Source organism: Rhinatrema bivittatum, chromosome 3 (genome assembly GCF_901001135.1).
Source record: "Rhinatrema bivittatum chromosome 3, aRhiBiv1.1, whole genome shotgun sequence".
Taxonomy (NCBI): domain Eukaryota; kingdom Metazoa; phylum Chordata; class Amphibia; order Gymnophiona; family Rhinatrematidae; genus Rhinatrema; species Rhinatrema bivittatum.
In genome coordinates, this window is record NC_042617.1 from 231,562,506 (window position 1) to 231,587,189 (window position 24,684).

Here is a 24,684-nt window from a genome sequence, read left to right on the forward strand (position 1 = left end):
GCCTCTAGTCGGTTTATGTTCCACCCCGACTCTTCTCTGTTCCACCGCCCTTGGGCGGTGAGCTCTTCGCAGTGTGCTCCCCATCCATTCAGGCTGGCATCTGTCGTGAGCAGGGTCCAGGTTGGGGAGGACATTCTTGACCCCCGGCTCATGTGGCCGGGCTGCAACCACCACCGTAGCCGGGTCCGCACTGTGGTTGGTAGAGGCAGGTGTACGGTATGGTCCTGTGATCGTGGGCTCCACCGAGACAGGAGGGCGCGTTGTAATGGTCTCATATGAGCCCGCGCCCATGGTATCACCTCCAGAGTGGATGCCATGAGGCAGAGGACCTGTAGGTAATCCCAAGCTGTGGGCCGGCTGGCGCTCAGCAGGGCCCGCAGATGATTCTGGAGTCTCGACTTCCTTTTGGAGGTCAGGCTGACCTTGTCTACCAGGGTGTCGAATCGGACTCCTAGGTATTCCAGCGACTGGGAAGGCTGTAGGGAACTCTTGTTCAAGTTTACAACCCATCCTAGGCTTTCCAGAAGAGCTATAAAACTCTGTTGGTTGCCTGGTGGCTCTCCTCTGGTGACTTCGCCCGGATCAGCCAATCGTCCAGGTAGGTATGGACGAGGATTCCCTCCTTCCTGAGGGACGCTGCCACTACTACTAAGACCTTGGTAAAGGTCCGCAGCGCGGTGGCTAACCCAAAGGGTAAAGCTCGGAACTGGAAGTGTTGGTCCAGGACCTTGAAGCGTAAATAGCGCTGATGATCCCGATGGATTGGGATATGCAGGTAGGCTTCCGACAGATCTAGGGATGTGAGAAACTCCCCTGGCATTACTGAATTCTTGACAGACCTCAGAGTTTCCATGCGAAAGCCTGGGACCCGTAGGTATCGGTTGACGGACTTGAGGTCCAGAACGGGTCGGAAAGTGCCCTCCTTCTTGGGCACGATGAAATAGATGGAATAATGCCCATAATTCATCTCCCTTGCAGGCACTGGGATTATGGCCTTTAGGGACAGGAGCCTCCGCAAAGTAACCTCTAGGGCCGTCCTCTTGATGGGCGAAAAGAAAATTATTATTTACCTGCTAATTTTCGTTCCTGTAGTACCATGGATCAGTCCAGACAGTGGGTTATGTCCCCAATCCAGCAGATGGAGTCAGCACAAGCTTTGAGGGGGCGTATCCATATATACTACTACCCCCTCTGCAGGAGTTCAGTATCGAGTATATCAAAGCCCGAGTAGAAACCCCCGAAGGATCAAGTTTGTGGAAACAGATAATGAAAACAATTGTAACCGCAACAAGTAACTGCAAACATCCTACCAACTTGTAGGGAGCTGTGAAAAACAGCGAAAAGAAACAACTGTGAAGACACAGAACACTGCGAGCAAGAAGCAGCGCAGAGCTGAGCAGGATCAAGAACCCAAACGCGGTGGGCGTCTGGACTGATCCATGGTACTACAGGAACTAAAATTAGCAGGTAAATAATAATTTTCTTTTCCCTGTACGTACCTGGATCAGTCCAGACAGTGGGATGTACCCAAGCTTCCCTAAATCGGGTGGGGTCCTGCGAGGCCTGCTCGGAGAACCTGCTCGCCAAAGTGTCCAGAGACCGAAGAGGCGAGGTGCAGACGATAGTGCCTCGAGAACGTGTGTAACGATTTCCAGGTGGCTGCCCTACAAATTTCCTGCGAGGATACCGAGCGAACCTCCGCCCAGGAAGCCGCCTGAGAACGTGTAGAATGCGCTACGATTCCGGGTGGGGGAGTCCGACCCGCCCCAATGTAAGAAGCAGCAATGCCGGCCTTCAGCCATCTGGCAATGGTAGTCTTCGAGGCCTGAGACCCCTTCTTAGGACCGGCCCAGAGTACAAAGAGATGGTCAGAGGTCCGGAACTCATTTGTAGCCTCCAGATAGAGGCGCAGATTGCGCTTGACATTCAAGAGACGGAGAGACTTCGGCTCTGAGGAAGAGAAGGACAGCAACTCCACCGTCTGGTTCACATGGAATGCAGAAACCACCTTCGGAAGGAAGGAGGGAACGGTGCGAAGCGAAACTCCAGAGTCGGAGAAACGGAGATAGGGCTCTCTACACAACAGAGCCTGCATCTCCGAGATGCGTCGAGCGGAACAGATGGTCACAAGAAATACAGTCTTGAGAGTGAGATCCTTTATCGTTGCGCTGCGCAGCGGCTCGAACGGTGGTCCCGACAGGGAGCAAAGCACAAGGTTAAGACTCCAGGAGGGACAAGGGTCCCGTAACGGAGGACGCATATGCTTGACACCCTTGAGAAAACGAGCAATGTCAGGATGCTGTAGAAGAGAGCCCCCATCGCTCAACAGCGAACCAAGGGCGGCCACCTGAACCCGTAGTGAATTATAGGTGAGCCCTTTTTCCACCCCCGCCTGTAGAAACTGAAGGATCTGAGGTACAGAAGCCTTAGCGGGTCTCGTGGCCTGGCTGGTATACCACAGCTCGAACACCTTCCAGACTCGAACATAGGCCGATGTCTTTCGTGCCCGCAATAGCGTGGATACTACCGCCTCCAGGTAGCCCCGACGCCGGAGGCGGCGCCTCTCAAAAGCCAGGCTGCAAGACAGAAGAATTCTGCCTGCTCGAAAAATACCGGGCCCTGATGTAGGAGCTGGGGGAGGTGCCCCAGCCTGATTGGCCTGTCGATCACCAGCTGTAGCAGGTCCGCAAACCAGGGTCGCCTGGGCCATTCTGGGGTGACGAAAACCACGGTCCCCTGATGGCTTTCTATTCTGCGGAGCATCCTGCCCACCAGGGGCCATGGTGGAAAAGAAAGATATGGCGGCCACGGGAGGACTAGGGCATCCACTCCCTCCGCGCTCTCTCCGGCGACTGAAGAAGCGTGGAGCCTTGGCGTTGAGAGCGGACGCCATCAGATCCAAGTGGGGGGACCCCCACCGATGGACGAGAAGTTGCATTGCTTTGTCGGAGAGAGACCACTCTCCGGGTCCAGCAGTTGACGACTGAGGAAGTCCGCCTGGACGTTGTCCACACCGGCGACGTGCGAGGCTGCTAGCCGGACGAGATGACGCTCCGCCCATTGCATCAGCAGCGCCGCCTCGAGCGCAACCTGCGGGCTGCGCGTGCCTCCTTGTCGGTTGATGTAGACCACGGTGGTAGCGTTGTCCGAAAGGATTCTGACTTCTCGGTTCCGAAGAAGCGGGAGGAAATGTCGCAGAGCTAGCCGGACCGCTCTGGTTTCCAGACGGTTGATTGACCACTTCGCCTCCACCGTGGACCACGTCCCCTGCGTGGCGCTTCGATCGCAGACTGCACCCCAGCCTGCTAGACTGGCATAGGTGGTCACCACCACCCAATTTGGCAGATCGAGGGACATGCCACGGGCCAGGTTCGGCGGATCCAACCACCAGCCCAGACTGTCCCTGGCATTCTGTGGGAGCGGGAGAATCATCTGATAGTCCTGCAATACTGGTTTCCAACGGGAGAAGAGCGCCCACTGTAAGGTCCTGAGGTGCGCGAAAGCCCAAGGTACAAGGTCGATGGTGGACCCCATCACTCCCAGGAGTTGCAGGTAGTCCCAGGAGGTGGGCTCTGGTAACGCAGAGAACCGTCGTGTGTGATCCCGCAAGGATTGAGCTTTGTCCTGGCGCAGAAAAACTTTGCCCAGTAGGGTGTCGAAAGTTGCCCCCAAAAAAAACCCAAGCGTTGCGAGGGCATGAGGGAGCTCTTGGAGAAGTTCACTACCCATCCCAGGGAATGTAGAAACCGTACTACTCGAGTCACCGCTGAGCGTCCATGATCGAATGACTTCGCCCGGAGGAGCCAATCGTCCAGATAAGGATGAACCAGGATGCCCTCCTTCCGGAGAGCTGCCGCCACAACTACCATGATCTTGGTGAAGGTGTGCAGCGCCGGCGCCAATCCAAACGCGAGAGCCGTGAACTGAAAATGCTGGTCCAGAATTTTGAAACGAAGGAAACTGTGGTGGTCCGGGCGGATGGGAATGTGCAGGTAGGCCTCCGTTAAGTCCAGGGAGGCGAGGAACTCCCCCCGATGCACCGCCGCAATCACTGACCGGAGCGTTTCCATGCGGAACCGAACGACTCGAAGGGATTTGTTGACTTCCTTGAGGACTAGGATAGGCCGGAAGGAACCGTCCTTCTTTGGTACGACGAAATAGATGGAATAGTGGCCCGAGCCCACCTCTCCGAAGGGCACGGGCGCAGTAGCGCCTATCTCCCGGAGTCTGTCCAGAGTCAGCTGCACCGCTCCTCTCTTGAGGTCCGAGCCACAGGGGGAAAAGATGAACCTTCCCTGCGGGGGGCGGACAAATTCCAATGCGTAGCCGTGTTTTATGGTATCCAGGACCCGCTGGTCCGAGGTGATCCGTGCCCACTCCGCTTAGAAATACGTTAGTCGGTCCCCAATCCTGGGGACAGGGGATGTGGGCGAGACTGGCATCATTGTGAAGACTTGGTATAGGGGTTCCCGGTTCCGGGAGTAGTGCGTGCGGGCCGATGCCCGCGGAAGGCGCGCAACCAGGGCTGAGACCTGGGGCGGATGGCCGGGATCCCGTCTGTCTGTAGCCCCCTGTAGCGCCGTTGCGCTCTGGCTCTGGTCCGAGAAGAAGAAGAAAACGCTCTGGATGGTCGAAACCTATCCTCCGGCAGCCGATGAACAGCGTTCTCCCCCAGGGACTTGATGATCTGGTCCAAATCCTCCCCGAAGAGGAACTTGCCCCTGAAGGGAAGAGAGCCCAGACTGGACTTAGAGGACGTATCAGACGCCCAATTGCGTAGCCACAGTAGTCGTCGTGCTGCCACTACCGAAACCATGGATCTTGTGAGGACCCGAAAAAGGTCGTACGAGGCGTCCGCCCCATACGCCACTGCGGCTTCTAGCCAATCTGCCTGGGCAGCCTCATCGGACGGCAGGTTCTGAGACGTGAGGAGTTGTTGCACCCAAAGGAGACTAGCCCGCTGGGCAAGCGAACTGCACATCACCGCCCGCATACCCAGAGCGGAGACCTCGAAAACCCGCTTAAGGAAAACTTCCAACTTACGATCCTGTGTGTCCCGCAACGCCGCACCTCCCGTCACTGGGATAGTCGTCCTCTTCGTGACCGCCGACACTGCGGAGTCCACCTTTGGAACCTTGATGAGGTCCAGAAAATCTTCGGGGAGCGGGTACAGCTTTTCCATAGCCCGGCTGCTCTTCAGGGAGGCCTCCGGGGTGTCCCATTCCCTGGTGAGAAGTTGTAAAAACGAGTCATGAATGGGAAAAGCCCGAGCCCTCGGCCGGAGTGCCGCCAGGACAGGATCTCCCTTCCTTGAAGAAGTGATGACAGCGGGAGCTACTGGGGCAGGCGGATCCAAATCTAATTCTTGGATGATCTGCGGGATGAGGTCGTCCAGCTCTTCCCTCTGGAAGAGGCGTAGGGTACACGGATCATCCCCCTCCTGTGTGCCGTCCCCTTGTCCCCCGTCCGGGAGGTCAAGTCCATGTCCCGCTGGGTCTGGCACCGCCCCCACTGCCGCGGGCGTGGATCGGACCCGGGTAGGAAGGCGGGAGGCCCCCACTCCCGGAGGGTCGGGGGGGGCCGGCGTCGAGGGCGACATCCGAGGGATCTTAGGAGGGGGGGGGGTCCCACAGGTGCTTCCAGCCCCTGCAGATAAGCGGTATGCATGAGCAGGATAAACTCCGGAGAGAGAACCCCGGCCTGCTCGGGTGCGCTTCGGGGGCGGCGTGGTTCCTGCTCCCTGGCTCTGGGTGCTTGGTTCCTGCACCAAAATCGGGGGAACACCCCCGCTGGTAGAGTCCTCCAGGGATCCGTTCTCCCTCGTGGCCTCCAGGGATCCGTTCCCCCTCGTGGCCTGCGCCTCAGGGCGCTCAGAATGTAAAATGGCCGCCGTTCCCGCCAAAAATGGCGGAGTGGCCGGCCCGCACCGCCCGGGCAAAAAAGAGAAATCAGTCAGGGACTGTGAGGTACCTTCCCCCCCGGGAAGGCATCGTGCACAGATGCCCTCCCGGGAAATCCGGGACCCCGGGTCTCCGCAGGCCGCACAGCGGGACGGCCGCGGCATCGGGATCGCTGCAGGAGAAAAGAAAAAGCCACGGGGGGGGCCACGCGCACAAAGGCGCTGCTGCGGGGGGGCCCGGTCGGCCCGCACTGCCCGCTGTCTGAAAATAGAGGAGGGTGCCGCGGGGGGGCCTTCCTGGCCACACGACCCGCCCCAGACATCTTTCCCTAAATGGCTCAGCAGCCCATGAGGAGCTGTAAAATGGCCGCGGGTGAGGGAGTAAAGAGCGAAGAGGCCGGCTCCACCGGCTTTCGCGGGCACCGGGGGCTGAGCTGTAAAGGAAAAAACTACAAAGGAAAAACAAACTTACCCCTGGCTGCAACGAGAAATAAACAGCAAGGCCGCAGAGAAGAGACAAGGAAGATAAGCCACTCCCCAGAAGTTGAAAGAACTCTGCCTTTTTTTTTTTTTTTTTTTTTAAACTTAATACAAACTTGATACAAACTTGATCCACAGAAAAAGACAACAACAAGCCATAATCAAGCAAGAAAGTGAAGGAAAAAGAGGGGAAGCCTGATTCCCCTACTCGCATCTGCTGGAGTCAGAAGATACTGAACTCCTGCAGAGGGGGTAGTAGTATATATGGATACGCCCCCTCAAAGCTTGTGCTGACTCCATCTGCTGGATTGGGGACATAACCCACTGTCTGGACTGATCCAGGTACGTACAGGGAACAAGGAGATTCCACGAACCTGTCCGGCGGGAGTCGAAGAAAATCCAGGTAATACCCTTCTCGGATGATGGCGAGGACCCACTGATCTGAGGTAATCTCGACCCACCTTCGGTAGAAGAGGGATAGCCTGCCCCCTATGGCTGCTACCCCCGGATGGGTCGGCAGATTGTCATTGTGGGGTACGGCCGGGACCCGAACCCGAGCCGGTTCCCCTCTTGTGCTTAGGCCGAAAGGATTGGTTCCTGGCCTGCGAACGAGGTGCTTGGTAGCGAGTCCTGTAAGGGTTGAAGCGCTGAGAGGTTCTACCTCTGGATGGTCTAGGAAAGGGGCGCTGGGTCCTCCTTGACCTGTCTTCTGGTAGACGGGGTAATGGGGAGGCGCCCCATTTATTGGCCAGTTTCTCAAGGTCGCTGCCGAACAGGAGGGATCCCTCAAAGGGCATTCTCGTGAGGCGTGTCTTGGAGGAGGAGTCGGCCGACCAATTACGTAGCCAGAGCTGTCTCCTGGCCGCCACTGAGGATGACACTCCTTTGGCTACCGTACGGACTAAGTCGGAGGCTGCATCAGTGAGGAACGAGAGAGCTGATTCCATTTCTTCTCCCGGGGTGTTGTTCCTAGCCTGTGATAAACAGGAACGTGTCACCACGGTGCAGCAGGTCGCAATTCGTAGGGACATGGCTGCCACCTCAAAGACTTGTTTCAGAATGGTGTCCAAGCGCCGGTCATGTGTATCCTTAAGGGCCGTCCCCCCCTCCACCGGAATGGTGGTGCGCTTCACAATTGCGCTAACTATGGCATCTACCTGGGGGCACACCAGCTTCTCCTTGGTTGCCGGGTCTAAGGGGTACATGCCAGCCAAGGCCCAACCCCCTTTGAATGAGGCCTCCGGCGTATTCCATTCCAGATCGATTAACTGCTGAACTACTTGCAGGAGGGGAAAATGGTGAGACGTTTGGCACAGGCCCTCTAACAGGGGGTTCATTCTAGGTTCCTCTGGGGCATCGTGGCCTGGAATAGCCAGCTCCGACAGGCATTGAGAGATCAGGCCTGGGAGATCCCCTTTCAAAAAGAAGCGCCTCATGGTCCGATTCGGTTCAACCTCCGAGGGCAGTTCTCCCTCCTCGGGGGACTCGTCGTCTTCCTCAGGGCAATCTGAATCCCCATAAGTGGGGGTTTGGGTGGCGCTTGGCCGTGCCTAGGCCGTGAGGGTCCAGGGGCCGGGTCATCCGGTACGTAGGGACCCGCTCGGGGAGCAGCCTCATTGTGACAAAGGCATGAATACCCTTGAATAATTCCACCCAGGAGAGCAAAGCAGGGTCTGGTCTGAGGGGTACCAGGTCCCTCGGGATCCCCGGCTGCTCACTGCTGCCTGCTAGGTCCAGGGTGTTCCCTAAGGAACTGGCAAGTACACTGGGCTGCGACCGGTCCTGACCCGGAACTCCCAGGGTCTCTTCACATTGGGCACATAGGGAGTCTGCTTCCTTGCTCTGTGTGGCTCTGAGGTTGCATGCCGAGCAGAGGCTCATGCCTGATGCTGGAGGGGCCGGCGCCGCTGACACATGGGCTCTCTGACGCTCCATGTGTGCCTGGCGAATCAGCGGGTGCCTATGAACGCGCGCCGAACAACGTGATTGCCACAAAGGAAGACTCAGCGAATCCTCACTTCCTCGAAGACCAACAAGTAAAGATGTACGCCTTACCTTGTCTTCGGCGCTTCCCGGTTGCGACCCGGGCGGTCTCCGGCTGCGGGGGGAGAGGGTGAGTACCGTCACCGCCACGCTCAAGGAAGTGCCCGCGCTGCCTCTGAGCCGTGCCCGAACTCGTCTCGCTCGGGGGCCAAGTCCACGCCGGGACCTAGGCTGCCTCTATGCCACGCCCGAGCCCTTCTCACTCGGGGGCTAGGTCCCTGCCGCGAACCAGCCACCGGACCGAGGCCCTTACCTCAGAGGGACCACGGAAATCACCTCGGGAAACAACTGGGGGGAGGGACCGACTGGTATCACCGCAGGAGTGCGGGGCTCGTCTTCAGGAAGGTTTCCTATGAATTTAGTGTATAGAATTTGGAAACAAGCTCAGCGAGCATTAGGTAGCTCCAAACTGCTTTGGAGACGGAAATTACTGAATTGCTACACTTCCTGTGGGGGTATATGTACCCGTGCTGACGTCAGATCCGTCTCCAACTGCTAGCACGAGCACACTATACCCACTTGTTTTGAGTCCATCTGCTACACGCTAGGAAAAGACAGCATATGTGTGTGATTGAAAGCCTGTGATAGACAGCATGTGTGTAAATGTGTAATTAAGAGCCTATATAAGCGAGAGAAAAAGCATGTGTATATGTGAGTGACTGAGAGCATGTGTGTATAGGTGTGTAATTGAGAGCCAGTTTGAGAGAGAGCGCTAGTATGTGACAGAGAGAGTAGAAAGTTCCAAGCAAACCACCCATCCTCCTGCTAATTCAAAACAATCTCAAGACAACTGGATATCAAATGCTCCCAGGTATGCAGAGCAAAAAAAAAATTTGTATCATTTTTCATTACTGGGTCTTTGTATCTGCTATTTTGAAATATTTTATTGGTATCTAGAAATTTTTTATATGAGTTTTTAATTATTGGATATTCCACTCATCAGCTGTTTTGAAATAATCTATTCTTTTTGTTAGCATGGTTTTACTGCTACTGATTTTATATTTCTTGATTTGTTTTATAAGGATGGGTGATGTTTCTTTTTTCCTTTATTACACTGCATACAGAGACTCTGGCTTGTTGCACTTTCCAATTCAGTTTTTTCTGCATGCTTCTAGTTATGCGTTTTGGTCTCTTTATTCTTTGTTAGGTGAGGGTCAGCACATGTGATTTAGGTGAGGTTTTCTGCTGGTGTGTAATTTCTGTGTAGGGCTCTACAGCAGCCTGACTTGGTCTGTTTTCCTAATAGGAGATGTATTGGTGTCTTAAGGCCTGGTGTAATATTTTCAGTGTTGACTTTTCTTAGGTAAGGTGGTTAATGTTTAAGTGCTGGAAATTGGTGCGGGATGTTTACTATTTACGCAATTTCTGTTCAGACAGAATACGTATCTTTTCCTTGTGTCATTTTAAACAATAACACAGAGCTGCAGTAGCCACAGAGGCATTCAAACACTGCACGGAGCGGCAGTAGCCACAGAGGCATTCAAACACTGCACGGAGCGGCAGTTGCCACAGAGGCATTCACAGAGCGGGATGCCAGTGGCCAGTAGTTGGTGTTCCACCTTCACGGAGCGGAAGGATGGAGGGCTGCTATTTCCAAAAATAAATAAATAAATAAATAAAAAACCAGGGGTGGGTAAGAGTATGGGGTAAGGGTGTGGCCTACTTGTTACAGCAGTTGCTACCCCTAATTGAGCTGGACGTTCACTTGGATGCAGATACGGCGCTGCTCTCTAAATTGGTGGTGGGGTGGAGGTGAATTAGGGCTGGAGGGTACTGGAAGCCATTAGTAACAGGTGGGAGAGAAAAAAAAAAGGGGGGAAAATGGATAAAGTGCGTAGCTTGCTGGGTAGACTAGATGGGCCATTTGGTCTTCTTCTGCCGTCATTTCTATGTTTCTATGTAATAAAAATAATTACCGGACCTTTACCTTTTATTTTCTGCCGTGAATTGTAATGAGCAGTGTCTCACACATTTGAGCGTGACCTGTCAGGTGTGTCACGATAGGAAAAAGGTTGAGAACCACTGATCTAGACTATATTTTTCACTTGGGGATATGGCCATCCCTTTTAGGTGGAATGTGTGGAAAAATAAATTGCATTAAAACAGTTTGTTCTATTTCCAAGCTATAAGGCAATAAAAGGTGAACAATTTGGAAGGTAATGTAGATTTTCTATAGCCTCTGTGTGTGCATATATCTATCTATATACTATATTTGCTGGCATATAGGACGCACTTTTTTCCTCTCAAAATAGGGGAAAAATAAGGAGTGCGTACTATGCGCCGGTAATCAAAATTAACGGCATCCAGTGGGGGGGGGGGGGGGGGGGGGGAGTGACGCGGTGGCATCAGGGAGCGAGGGTGCGCCGCCTGTTTGGCCTGAGTTGGTGCTGAGTTAAAGGGGCTTTCCAAAGCGCAGCTTCCCCAATCAAAATCAACAGCTGACGCTGACACCCAGCACCGGCCAATCGGGCGGCGCACCCTCACGCCCTCGCTCCCCCCCCCCCCCCCCCAGCGAATGCTGTTAGTAATTTTGATTACCAGCTCAAAATTACTAAGCGTCCAGTGGGGGGAGGAGGAACCAGAGTGTCATGGTGGCGTCAGGGAGCGAGGGTGCGCCGCCCCATTGGCTGGTGCTGGGCAAAGGGGGCTTATCGTGCTTCAGCAAGCCCCCTTTGCCCAGCACTGGCCAATCGGGAAGCGTTACCGGTGCATAGGACCTGCAGAATCGCTCCCCGAATCGGGCGGCGCAACAATTCCCCCAACCGGACGCTGTTAGTAATTTTGATTACCGGTGCATAGGACCTGCAGAATCGCTCCCCGATTATTTTTTTCCTTAAAAATATGTATAAAAAAGGGGGTGGGTCTTATACGCCACTGCGTCCTATGCGCCGGCAAATACGGTATACACATCACACAGTAAGCTCTGACCATCAGATTTACAAATCAAGCTTGTTCCTTATCTAATTAATATTTGAGATAGGGAGCATATCCCAGTCTTCTGCTACTTCTCAGAAGGCCTTTTATTTTTCAAGAGCTTACATACAAAACTGATGTATGCAATACCCAGCATTTGCACTTTATGAATGCATCTGCTAACACAGGTTTGTGCCTATGTTAGCAGTGCCTATGGAAATCCGGGAGAACAAACCAGGATCCCCATCCTATGCAAAGGCCCTTACCTTTGGTGGAAGTATGTCATTTTCATTCTTTAGAACAAACCTTCCCTCTCTGTCATCTTTATTCCAATTTAACTGTACGACAAGAGGCTTCTCATCAATATCCAATCTTCTTTCTTCTTCAAAAAATGAAACAGTAAATTAAAAACCAGAACCACCAGTGATAGCATGTTACATATGCTGGAAAAGAGGACCACAATTCAGATGACAAAGATAAGGTGAAAATCTGAACATTAATACCCTCCCTGCCCTTTCCATAAAAAATTCTAAACCACTATATACTGAGTCAGCAGGAATGAAACATTTTATTAAATTATATTAGACTTGGATAAAGAAAAGTTGGCATTAAACTAAGCCACTATTTTTCAATGTGAATTCTAAAGGAGAAGTGGTATGCTACAACACAATAGCTTTTGATAAAATCATGTCTTTGACACGTACATTTCAGTATACAATACCAATCATAGCAAAATTTATTTATTATTTAATTCTTTTCTATACCGTATTAGTGCTTACATCATACCGGTTTACATTCAAACTGAAGGTAGAAAGTACATCAAACAGGGAAAGGGGCTGGGACTGAAAGGAACAGGAGAGAAAGGTAACTGGAAAATGGCAAACGAGGTCAGAATAAATAGATAAGTTAAACAATGTAACATAACATTCTTATTTGAATGGTTTGCCATATTTAATTTGTGAATCACTAGTGAGATCAAACCAAAAAGTGGACTCTGGATTCTCTGAAGGATGTAGTAACTTATACTGGACTAATTTAAAACCTTCATGGGCACACCTGAAGAAAACCCATATTTGGTCCAGAAACTTAAAGTTCAAATTTTAAAAGCCCAGCGAGCGCAAAACACAGGCCGTGGCCGAGCTGTGCGCAAGCCGAGCACATTTTCACAATGGCCCAGCCACGCGCCAGCCAGCTACTGGCACACGCTTCCCCAGGACAGAGCCTAAAAGAAAATTATTCCTTACCTGCTAATTTTCGTTCCTGTAATACCATGGATCATTCCAGACGGTGGGTTATGTTCCCTGTCCAGCAGATGGAGTCAGAACACAAAATTCCCAGGGGAGGACCCATATAACCACGCCTCCCCTGTAACAGCTCTCAGTAACTAAACTAACAAAGCCCAAAAAAGAGAGACCAAAAACAGAGGGATCAAGTAATCACAGAAGGAATTGAAATAACCGCTGTCCAAATAAACAGCAACTAAATTCTGAACAGTGAACTTGCGAACAGCAGTGCGTGCACAAAAAAGTCGCGCAGTATTCGAAATACAGAGTGAAAGATTGTTAAGACAGGTAGGCAGGGATGTCCCACAAGCAAACCCCCAAACCAAGGGAGGGTGTCTGGAATGGTCCATGGTATTACAGGAACGAAAATTAGCAGGTAAGGAATAATTTTCTTTTCCCTGTACATACCAGGATCATTCCAGACGGTGGGATATACCAAAGCTTTCCCATCACGGGTGGGCCGCAGACAGCCCTGCTCATATTACCTTGTCTCCAAGCTGACCGCCGACGGAGCACCAACGTCCAGGCGATAATGTCTCGCACAAGTATGGATCGACTTCCAGGTGGCCGCCCTACAAATCTCCTGAGTGGAGACAGAGGAGCTCTCCGCCCAAGATGTCGCCTGGGCTCGAAGAGAATGAGCCTTGACAACCAGTGGAGGAGGGGACTTACCTACGCCAAGGTACGCCGCTATGATCGCTCCCTTCAACCACCGCGCTATAGATTGTTTGGAGGCCATGCAACCCTTCCGGGGTCTGGACCAGAGGATAAACAGATGATTGGAGAGCCGAAAATCATTAGTCACCTCCAGATAGCGTATCAGAGACTGCCGTACATCCAGTCTACGCAGGTCTCCAGACTCAGAAGAGGCAAAAGATGGTAATTCCACCGATTGGTTGAGGTGGAATGCCGAAACCACTTTAGGGAGAAAAGAAGGAACCGTCCTCAGCGAAACCCCTTCAGGCTGCTTCCTCTTCTGCTGCCGACAGCCAATCCAGCGCTCCCATCTTCGGCAGCCAACCCAGCGCCTGGACTCCCTCGCCGACCAGCCAATCGGGGGACAGCCCCGACTGGACTTTAAATTCTTCACAGCTCCAAGGCGTCGCGCGCCGAAGGAGCGCGACAAAGGGGCCTGCCCCTTTGTGAGCCCCTTCGTGCAGCCCCAAGAACCTACCCTATCTCCGCACCGACTCTCTCACAGCCAGAAAAGACCGCAAACAGAAGACCTACGATCGCCGAGCCTCTCTCCATTGTCAAAAAGACCCGGCAGCGAAATCCTGCACCCAAGATTTCCAAGACCTAGAGACAACATGACCTCCAACCTCACCTAAGCCCCTGCATCTGAGGCCGGATAATTGTGTGTGGAGACCATTTCCTGCCAGACCCCAACCTTATATCTGGTAAGCTCACTGGAACCACTCACTATATTATATTTCACCGCACCCATGACCCTATACTATACCCCTGGATTATATTGCGCTGCATTTCCTGACCCTACTACATTGAACTATACTGTACTGATTATTCTGAATTAGTTGTACCATATTATTACAATGTATTTCACACCGTATTCTACACTGTTCCATCGCACTGTATCATTTTACTCTGTATCTCTAAATGTGTAGCACTGCTCCCAGTTCATTCCCCTGAAACCTACGCTATACTAGCTGTCTAAACCTGCTCCAATCAGACTACTCCATACCCAGCAGTATAATCCGCCTACCTCACCTCCACTGCACACCCTTACTCTCTCTCCTAATCTGAACTTTCCCACCTGCCACCATCCTAATAGTACAACCCAACCTACCTCCCCCTATCTCCTCCCTCCTAACCTGTCGACCGACTTCCACCTACCCTCTACCTATCAACCACCTGTCCCCTCCCAAAATGTGCTTCCCCACCATCCCGATCATACACCACCCCCACCGGCGGACCCTCCGCCTAGCACACCCTCACTCCTTTACCCAGCACAAATCCCTAGTGCCCATCATGATCTCCCCCCTCACACAGCTGCTAGGCCTAGCAACACTGACCATCTCCCTATTCAACGCACAATCCATCCTAAAGAAAGCACCCATACTCCAAGACTTACTCACTGACTCCAACCCAGATATCTGTGCCATCACAGAATCCTGGCTGAAGAACACAGACCATGTTTTTATCAACCAACTCCCAACACAGACATACGACATTTTCTCCATTCCTAGGCCCAAAAAAAGAGGCGGCGGCATACTCCTTGCAACCAAGAAAGTCCTTAACCTCAAGCTACAGACCAGTTCCCCCCCCCCCCCCCCAAGACTTGAAATTGGTCTTTTTAAATCCAAATCCCTGCAAATCTGCCTCGTCTACGCCCCCCCCCGGCATACTCGAACAGGACCCTTCACCATTCATTGAATACATCACCGACAACATAAAGTCAGACACCCCCGCAGTGATACTCGGAGACTTCAATCTCCATGTGGACACCCACCCCAACACACCTGCCTGTGAAACCCTACTTAAGAACATAAGAACATAAGAAATTGCCATGCTGGGTCAGACCAAGGGTCCATCAAGCCCAGCATCCTGTTTCCAACAGAGGCCAAACCAGGCCACAAGAACCTGGCAATTACCCAAACACCTAGAAGATCCCATGCTACTGATGCAATTAATAGCAGTGACTATTCCCCAAGTAAACTTGATTAATAGCAGTTAATGGACTTCTCTTCCAAGAACTTATCCAAACCTTTTTTGAACCCAGCTACACTAACTGCACTAACCACATCCTCTGGCAACAAATTCCAGAGATTTATTGTGCGTTGAGTGAAAAAGAATTTTCTCCGATTAGTCTTAAATGTGCTACTTGCTAACTTCATGGAATGCCCCCTAGTCCTTCTATTATTCGAAAGTGTAAATAACCGAGTCACATCTACTCGTTCAAGACCTCTCATGATCTTAAAGACCTCTATGATATCCCCCCTCAGCCGTCTCTTCTCCAAGCTGAACAGCCCTAACCTCTTCAGCCTTTCCTCATAGGGGAGCTGTTCCATCCCCTTTATCATTTTGGTTGCCCTTCTCTGTACCTTGTCCATTGCAACTATATCTTTTTTGAGATACGGCGACCAGAATTGTACACAGTATTCAAGGTGTGGTCTCACCATGGAGCGATATAGAGGCATTATGACATTTTCCGTTTTATTAACCATTCCCTTCCTAATAATTCCTAACATTTTATTTGCTTTTTTGACTGCTGCAGCACACTGAGCTGACGATTTCAATGTATTATCTACTATGACGCCTAGATCTCTTTCTTGGGTGGTAGCTCCTAATATGGAACCTAACATCGAACTACAGCTAGGGTTATTTTTCCCTATATGCAACACCTTGCACTTGTCCACATTAAATTTCATCTGCCATTTGGATGCCCAATCTTCCAGTCTTGCAAGGTCCTCCTGTAATGTATCACAGTCTGCTTGTGATTTAACTACTCTGAATAATTTTGTATCATCTGCAAATTTGATAACATCACTCATCGTATTCCTTTCCAGATCATTGATATATATATTGAAAAGCACCGGTCCAAGTACAGATCCCTGAGGCACTCCACTGTTTACCCTTTTCCACTGAGAAAATTGACCATTTAGTCCTACTCTCTGTTTCCTGTCTTTTAACCAGCTTGTAATCCACGAAAGGACATCGCCTCCTATCCCATGACTTTTTAGTTTTCGTAGAAGCCTCTCATGAGGGACTTTGTCAAACGCCTTCTGAAAATCCAAATACACTACATCTACCGGTTCACCTTTATCCACATGTTTATTAACCCCTTCAAAAAAATGAAGCAGGTTTGTTAGGCAAGACTTCCCTTGGGTAAATCCATGTTGACTATGTCCCATTAAATCATGTCTTTCTATATGCTCTACAATTTTGATCTTGAGGATAGTTTCCACTATTTTTCCCGGCACTGAAGTTAGGCTCACTGGTCTATAGTTACCCGGATCACCCCTGGAGCCTTTTTTAAATATTGGGGTTACATTGGCCACCCTCCAGTCTTCAGGTACAATGGATGATTTTAATGATAGGTTACAAATTTTAACTAATAGGTCAGAAATTTCATTTTTGAGTTCCTTTAGTACCCTGGGATGCATACCATCCGGTCCAGGTGACTTGCTACTCTTTAGTTTGTCAATCTGGCCTACTACATCTTCCAGGTTGACAGTGATTTCGTTCAGTTCGTCTGACTCATCACCCCTGAAAACCAACTCCGGAACTGGTATCTCCCCAACATCCTCACTAGTAAACACAGAAGCAAAGAATTCATTTAGTCTTTCTGCAATGGCCTTATCTTCCCTAAGAGCCCCTTTAACCCCTCGGTCATCTAATGGTCCAACCGACTCCCTCACAGGTTTCTTGCTTTGGATATATTTAAAAAAGTTTTTATTATGAGTTTTTGCCTCTATGGCCAACTTCATTTCAAATTCTCTCTTCGCTTGTTTTATCAATGTTTTACACTTAACTTGACAATGCTTATGTTTTATCCTATTTTCTTCAGATGGATCTTTCTTCCAATTTTTGAAGGATGATTTTTTTGGCTAAAATAGCCTCTTTCACCTCACCTTTTAACCATGACGATAATCGTTTTGCCTTCCTTCCTCCTTTCTTAATGCGTGGAATACATATGGACTGCGCCTCTAGGATTGTATTTTTAAACAATGTCCAAGCCTGTTGAACACTTTTAACCTTTGCAGCTGCACCTTTCAGTTTTTTTCTGACTATTTTCCTCATTTTATCAAAGTTTCCCTTTTGAAAGTTTAGTGTTAGAGCTGCAGATTTACTTATTGTCCCCCTACCAGTTATTAGTTTAAATTTGATCATGTTATGATCACTGTTGCCAAGTGGCCCCACCACCGTTACCTCTCTCACCAAATCCTGTGTTCCACTAAGAATTAAATCTAAAATAGCTCCCTCTCTTGTTGGTTCCTGAACCAATTGCTCCATGAAACAATCATTTATTACATCCAGGAACTTTATATCTCTAGCAAGTCCTGATGTTACATTTACCCAATCAATATTGGGGTAATTGAAATCTCCCATTATTATTGCACTGCCAAATTGGTTTGCTTCCCTGATTTCTCTTAGCATTTCATCATCTGTCTGACCATTTTGTCCAGGTGGACGGTAGTATACTCCTATCACTATACTCTTACCCAACACACATGGGATTTCTACCCATATAGATTCTACTGAGCATTTAGTCTCTTGTATGATCTTTAGCCTGTTGGACTCTATACCCTCCCGGACATAAAGTGCCACACCCCCACCAAGTTGATCCTCCCTATCATTGCGATATAATTTGTACCCTGATATAGCACTGTCCCATTGGTTATCCTCCTTCCACCAAGTTTCTGTGATGCCAATTATGTCAATCTCATCATTTGCTGCTATACACTCTAACTCTCCCATCTTACTTCTTAGACTTCTGGCATTGGCATATAGACATTTCAAAGTGTGTTTTTTGTTTGTTTTAACAACCTGCTTTTCAGTTGTTTGGGATAATTCGGAAATCATTAGTTTTGGTGATTTTTTACATATAGGCATATGGACTATATTTGCTTTTAATAGAACCTCTCTGTTGGGATGCCCTAACTCTCCTGTTTCATTAGTATCCTTCAAGGATACATTTCTCCGAACCATGCACTGCTGAGTGACTGTCGGCTTTCCCCTTTGTTCTAGTTTAAAAGCTGCTCTATCTCCTTTTTGAAAGTTAGTGCCAGCAGCTTGGTTCCACTCTGGTTAAGGTGGAGCCCATCCTTTCGGAAAAGTCTCCCCTTTCCCCAAAAGTTTCCCCAGTTCCTTACAAAGCTGAATCCCTCTTCCCTACACCATCGTCTCATCCACGCATTGAAACTCTGGAGCTCTGCCTGCCTCTGGGGTCCTGCACGTGGAACAGGAAGCATTTCAGAGAATGCCACCCTGGAGGTTCTGGATTTTAGCTTCCTACCTAATATCCTAAATTTGGCTTCCAGAACCTCTCTCCCACACTTTCCTATGTCGTTGGTGCCCACATGTACCACGACAGCCGGCTCCTCCCCAGCACTATCTATAATCCTATCTAGGTGGCGCGTGAGGTCTGCCACCTTCGCACCAGGCAGGCAAGTTACCAGGCGGTCCTCACGTCCACCAGCCACCCTGCTATCTACATTTCTAATAATTGAATCGCCAACTATGATGGCAGGCCTAACCCTTCCCTCCTGGGCAGTAGCCCTGGGAGACTTGTCCTCGGTGCGAGAGGACAATACATCACCTAGAGAGCAGGTCCTTGCTACAGGATCACTTCCTGCTACACCAGGGTGATGATCTCCTACTGGGAGACCTTTCTGATCCAAGGCAGCACTAGGGCTGCCAGACTGGATTTGGGACTTGACTACTATGTCCCTGAAGGTCTCGTCAATGTACCTCTCTGTCTCCCTCAGCTCCTCCAAGTCTGCCACTCTAGCCTCCAGAGATCGGACTCGTTCCCTGAGAGCCAGGAGCTCTTTGCACCGGGTGCACACATACAATCTCTCACCGGCAGGTAAAAAATCATACATGTGACACTCAATGCAAAAGACTGGAAAGCCTCCCTCTTGTTGCTGGACTGCTGCCTTCATCTTAGTTTTATTGAGTTCCTAGTTAAGTTTAAGATACTAAGGGAGTTGGAATGAGAGTAGTTTAAATTTACAGGTGAATTTACTAATTAATCAGCTAGTTTCCTACAAGGGGATGATTAAACTTTCAGTAAGGGCTGGTACAATAGTATGATTTAGATAAGACCCTGATTGATTTTTGATGAAAAACTGTCTCGTGCCTAAAAATCAAGGGTTGAGTGGGTGGGAAAGACAGATACTGGAATTAACTATCTCTGGCTTGCTTATTACCTCAGACACACACAAACTCTAAAGAATATATCCCTTAATTTCACCTTTCACCAACTTTTATAAGCCCAAAAATTTCTGAAAGCTATACTTACCAATCCTCTTTAACCACCGTTAATCTTCACTCAGTTAATGGAAGGGTTCGAGATTCGCGCGCCTAACAGCGCGCGCTTCCGGTCCTCCTCTACTGCAAAGGAATGCTGGGCCTCTGGAAGCTGGGCTATGGACGCCAATCCCTGGATCACTTGCGGTGACTTCTGGACTCCTCGCCCGGGGGATGCTGGGAGCAGTATGCAGATGAGCCTTCCGGTCCTCCTCTACTGCAAAGGAATGCTGGGCCTCTGGAAGCTGGGCTATGGACGCCAATCCCTGGATCACTTGCGGTGACTTCTGGACTCCTCGCCCGGGGGATGCTGGGAGCAGTATGCAGATGAGCCTTCCGGTCCTCCTCTACTGCAAAGGAATGCTGGGCCTCTGGAAGCTGGGCTATGGACGCCAATCCCTGGATCACTTGCGGTGACTTCTGGACTCCTCGCCCGGGGGATGCTGGGAGCAGTATGCAGATGAGCCTTCCGGTCCTCCTCTACTGCAAAGGAATGCTGGGCCTCTGGAAGCTGGGCTATGGACGCCAATCCCTGGATCACTTGCGGTGACTTCTGGACTCCTCTCCCGGGGGATGCTGGGAGCAGTATGCAGATGAGCCTTCCGGTCCTCCTCTACTGCAAAGGAATGCTGGGCCTCTGGAAGCTGGGCTATGGACGCCAATCCCTGGATCACTTGCGGTGACTTCTGGACTCCTCTCCCGGGGGATGCTGGGAGCAGTATGCAGATGAGCCTTCCGGTCCTCCTCTACTTCCGGTCCTCCTCTACTTCTCACCCTCAAAACCCTGGGCTTCAGACAGCTTATCTCCAAACCCACACACAAAGCTGGCCACACCCTCGACCTCCTCTTTGTAAACACATGCATCACAGTACCCCAAACACCCACTACCACCCCCATCCCCTGGTCAGACCATTTTCTCATCAATGCCCACCTCACCATCAATACTGAAACACCAAACGCAAGCTCACATAAAAAAAACAATTTCACTCCGTAAACAATGCTCCTCGGAGGAACTCTCCCTAGCATTCAGCAAAATAAGTGAAAACCTAGACTTAACTAACCCGGACTCTGCCCTACTATCTTGGAATAAGTCCATATCCAACATAGCTGATGATCTTTGCCCCATCATCCATAAAACAATAACCCCCACACGTACCGAGAGAAAGCCATGGTACACCGCTGAACTAAGAAAACTAAAGCAAGACCTCAGAACCAAAGAACGCACCTGGCGTAAACAGCCTACACCCACACACAAAATGGCCTACAAACACACTTTGCACACATACCGGCAAGCAACCATCCACGCCAAACGCGACTTCTACGCAGCAAAAATCCACAGTTATAAATTCAATCCAAACGCCTTATTTTGCCTTGTTATGGAACTCACAAAGTCCCCCTCTCCCTCCTCACAAGTAATTAACAGCAAAGAGAAATGTGAGAATCTAGCCGACTACTTTCAAAATAAAATCTCCAAAATTCTAACACGCCTACCCCTTAACCCCGCACCCACAGACCCACTACCGATCGACAACAACATTAACCTCAACTCCCTTGGCACTACCTCCGTGATGGAAGTGGAATCCATACTAAAAAAGATGCGACCATCCACTCACAGCGTAGACACCATCCCATCAAAAATCCTCCTCTCCATCCCCTCTGCCATTGCAAAACCAATAGCAGATATCATAAACTGCTCCATCATTTCCGGGAAAGTCCCCGACTCACAAACTCGCCATCGTGAAGCCACTACTAAAGAAACCCACCCTTGACCACAATGACCCTGCAAATTACAGACCCATTTCCAATCTGCCCTTCATATCTAAAATCATGGAGAAAGTGGTTAACACACAACTCTCCGATTTCCTAGAAGAAAACAATATCCTACACCCCACTCAATATGGTTTTCGTAAAGACCGCAGCACCGAAAAACTCCTACTCGCATTAACGGATACCATTCTTAAAGGCATGGACCACGGCCAATCATATATACTCGCCCTTCTCGACATCTCAGCCGCGTTCGATACCGTGAATCATCAAATCCTTTTATCACGATTAGCAGAGATAGGCATCTCAAACACAGCCTTATCCTGGTTCTCCTCATACCTGGACCACCGTAAATACTTAGTCAAGCTTGACAACTTTGAATCCACACACATTCCCCTCACACAAGGGGTACCCCAAGGCTCCTCTCTATCCTCCACCCTCTTCAATATATACTTACTCCCTCTCTGCCACCACCTCTCTAAACTAGGGCTAAAATTCTTCCTGTACGCTGACGACGTACAAATACTTATTCCAATTCAAAAATCCATCAGCGAAACACTTCAACACTGGGAAATATGCTTGACATCCATTAGCTCTCTCCTCTCCAATCTCCACCTAGCACTTAACACCTCGAAAACTGAAATCCTTATCCTAGCTAACCAACCCCTCAACTCAATCCACCAAATGATCCTCAACGCCTCACAAACTCACACACTACCGCCCAGTGTCAGATCTAGGAGTAACCCTAGACAATCAACTCTGCTTCAAATCTCACATTAAATCACTTCTAAAAGGGGGCTTCTACAAACTACAAATCCTCAAGAAACTGAAACCCCTTTTACATGCCCATGACTTCCGCACGGTTATGCAAACCACCATACTCACCAAACTCGACTATTGCAATTCCCTCCTCTTAGGCCTCCCCTCCTCCACCATTAAACCACTCCAAATCCTCCAAAATGCCATGGCAAGAATCTTAACAAACACCAGAAAAACCGACCACATCACTCCCATACTCCAAGACCTCCATTGGCTCCCCATCACCTTCCGTTCCCAATATAAAACACTTACCATCCTCCACAACACTCTACACAACAACAATTCACCCTGGCTTGAAGACATGCCACAATTCCGCCAAGCCAATCGCCCCACTAGAAACTCCCTTGCTGGCACTCTTCAAACCCCTTCACTTAAAATTGGGCACCTCACCGCCACTAGGGATAGAGCCTTCTCCATTGCGGGCCCTACCCTCTGGAATTCCCTACCCGTCAAACTCCGCTTAGAACAGTCCGAGCCATTTCAAAAAAGGAATCAAGACATAGCTCTTTAAACAAGCATACCCCAATTCCACCTGATCCTAACCGATGTTTTACCATGTTTCACCTCAATTCCAATCGAGCCTATATCCTTTTCCCCGATCCTTATCTACCATCCCAGAACCATCCCCGCTCCCTCCCCTAACCCCTCTCCCCCCCCAACCATCCCTGTATATCAAGTACACATGCCCAGCATCACTGTAAATAAGTTCCGTATGCTAAGTGTATCAAGTGCACATGCCATGTAACATTGTATATTAGTTCATTTGCATATCTAATCCTAATTGAATGCAAATAGTTGTAACGCTGCTTGTAAACTCTCCTCTCTTATACTTGTGTACTCATCCAGTTTTCCCCTTCCCTGTTCATTGTAATTTCCTTTCCTTCTCAGATATTTGTAAACCGACATGATGTGTCCTACGAATGCCAGTATAAAAAAGTTTTTTAAATAAATAAATAAAATAAATAAATAGGCGTGAAACGAAGGTATGGTTCACGACAGGATAGGACCTGCAGCTCGGAAATACGTCTTGCTGAACTGATTGCCACGAGAAAAATGGTCTTGAGAGTGACGTCCTTGATGGTAGCCGAGCTTAGAGGTTCGAACGGTGAACCACAGAGGACTCGGAGCACCAGATTCAGATTCCACGACGGACAAGGTGGGCGAATCGGAGGCTTCAAGTGTTTCACTCCTTTAAGGAAACAGGAGACGTCCGGATGCGAGGACAGAAACTCCTTATTTCCACTGCGAAGAAAAGCCCCAAAGGCCGCCACCTGAACCCGAAGAGAATTGTAAGCAAGACCCAAATCCAAACCTGCCTGCAAGAAGGAAAGGACTTGTAGCACTGAGACCTGCATGGGAAGAATGTCATTCGCTCCACACCAATCCTCAAAGACCTTCCAGACTCGAACATAGCTAACAGAGGTGGACATCTTATGTGCTTTCAGTAGCGTTGAAATAACCGGTTCCGGATAACCGCGCCTCCTCAACTGATGCCTCTCAAAAGCCAGGCCGCAAGACAGAAGCGATCTACCTCCTTGAAAAATATTGGTCCCTGGCGTAGAAGACGTGGCAGCTGACCAAGACGAAGGGGACCCTCCACCGTCAAATTGCGCAGATCCGTGAACCACGGTCGTCGGGGCCACTCTGGCGCCACAAGGATCACCGGCCCTTAAGAACATAAGTACATAAGAAAATTGCCATGCTGGGTCAGACCAAAGGTCCATCAAGCCCAGCATCCTGTTTCCAACAGAGGCCAAACCGGGCCACAAGAACCTGGCAATTACCCAAACACTAAGAAGATCCCATGCCACTGATGCAATTAATAGCAGTGGCTATTCCCTAAGTAAATTTGATTAATAGCCGTTAATGGACTTCTCCTCCAAGAACTTATCCAAACCTTTTTTTAACCCAGCTACACTAACTGCACTAACCACATCCTCTGGCAACAAATTCCAGAGCTTTATTGTGCGTTGAGTGAAAAAGAATTTTCTCCGATTAGTTTTAAATGTGCTACTTGCTAACTTTATGGAATTCCCCATAGTCCTTCTATTATTCGAAAGTGTAAATAACCGATTCACATCTACTCGTTCAAGACCTCTCATGATCTTAAAGACCTCTATCATATCCCCCCTCAGCCATCTCTTCTCCAAGCTGAACAGCCCTAACCTCTTCAGCCTTTCCTCATAGGGGAGCTGTTCCATCCCCTTGATCATTTTGGTTGCCCTTCTCTGGTGTGCCTCTATCCTGCGGATGACCTTGCCCACGAGGGGCCACGGTGGGAAAACATATAGGAGACAGTGGCGCGGCCAGGGCAGGACCAGCGTGTCCACGCCCTCGGCGCCGCGCTCCCGCCTGCGGCTGAAGAAGCGGGCGGCCTTTGCATTTCCGGCGGTGCGGTGTCCCCCATCGCCTGCTGCGAGAGCTCCCACTCTCCGGGATCCAAGTTTTGTCGGCTGAGAAAGTCCACCTGTACATTGTCCACTCCCGCTA

At 50.0% G+C, this 24,684-nt stretch overlaps 1 protein-coding gene across 21 annotated transcripts in view; it reads right to left on the minus strand.

Moving 5' to 3' along the window:
• The window catches only part of AFDN (afadin, adherens junction formation factor), a 1,391,435-nt gene that overhangs the window by 1,287,179 nt on the left and 79,572 nt on the right, over positions 1-24,684 (minus strand). For 16 of the 21 annotated variants that reach the window (XM_029594302.1, XM_029594301.1, XM_029594308.1 and 13 more), the window contains exon 3: positions 11,602-11,717. In XM_029594302.1, coding sequence (XP_029450162.1) covers positions 11,602-11,717 — 116 coding nt within the window. The remainder of the gene's footprint in view (positions 1-11,601; positions 11,718-24,684) is intronic. The other 5 variants (XM_029594288.1, XM_029594306.1, XM_029594303.1 and 2 more) reach the window with 1 other exon arrangement.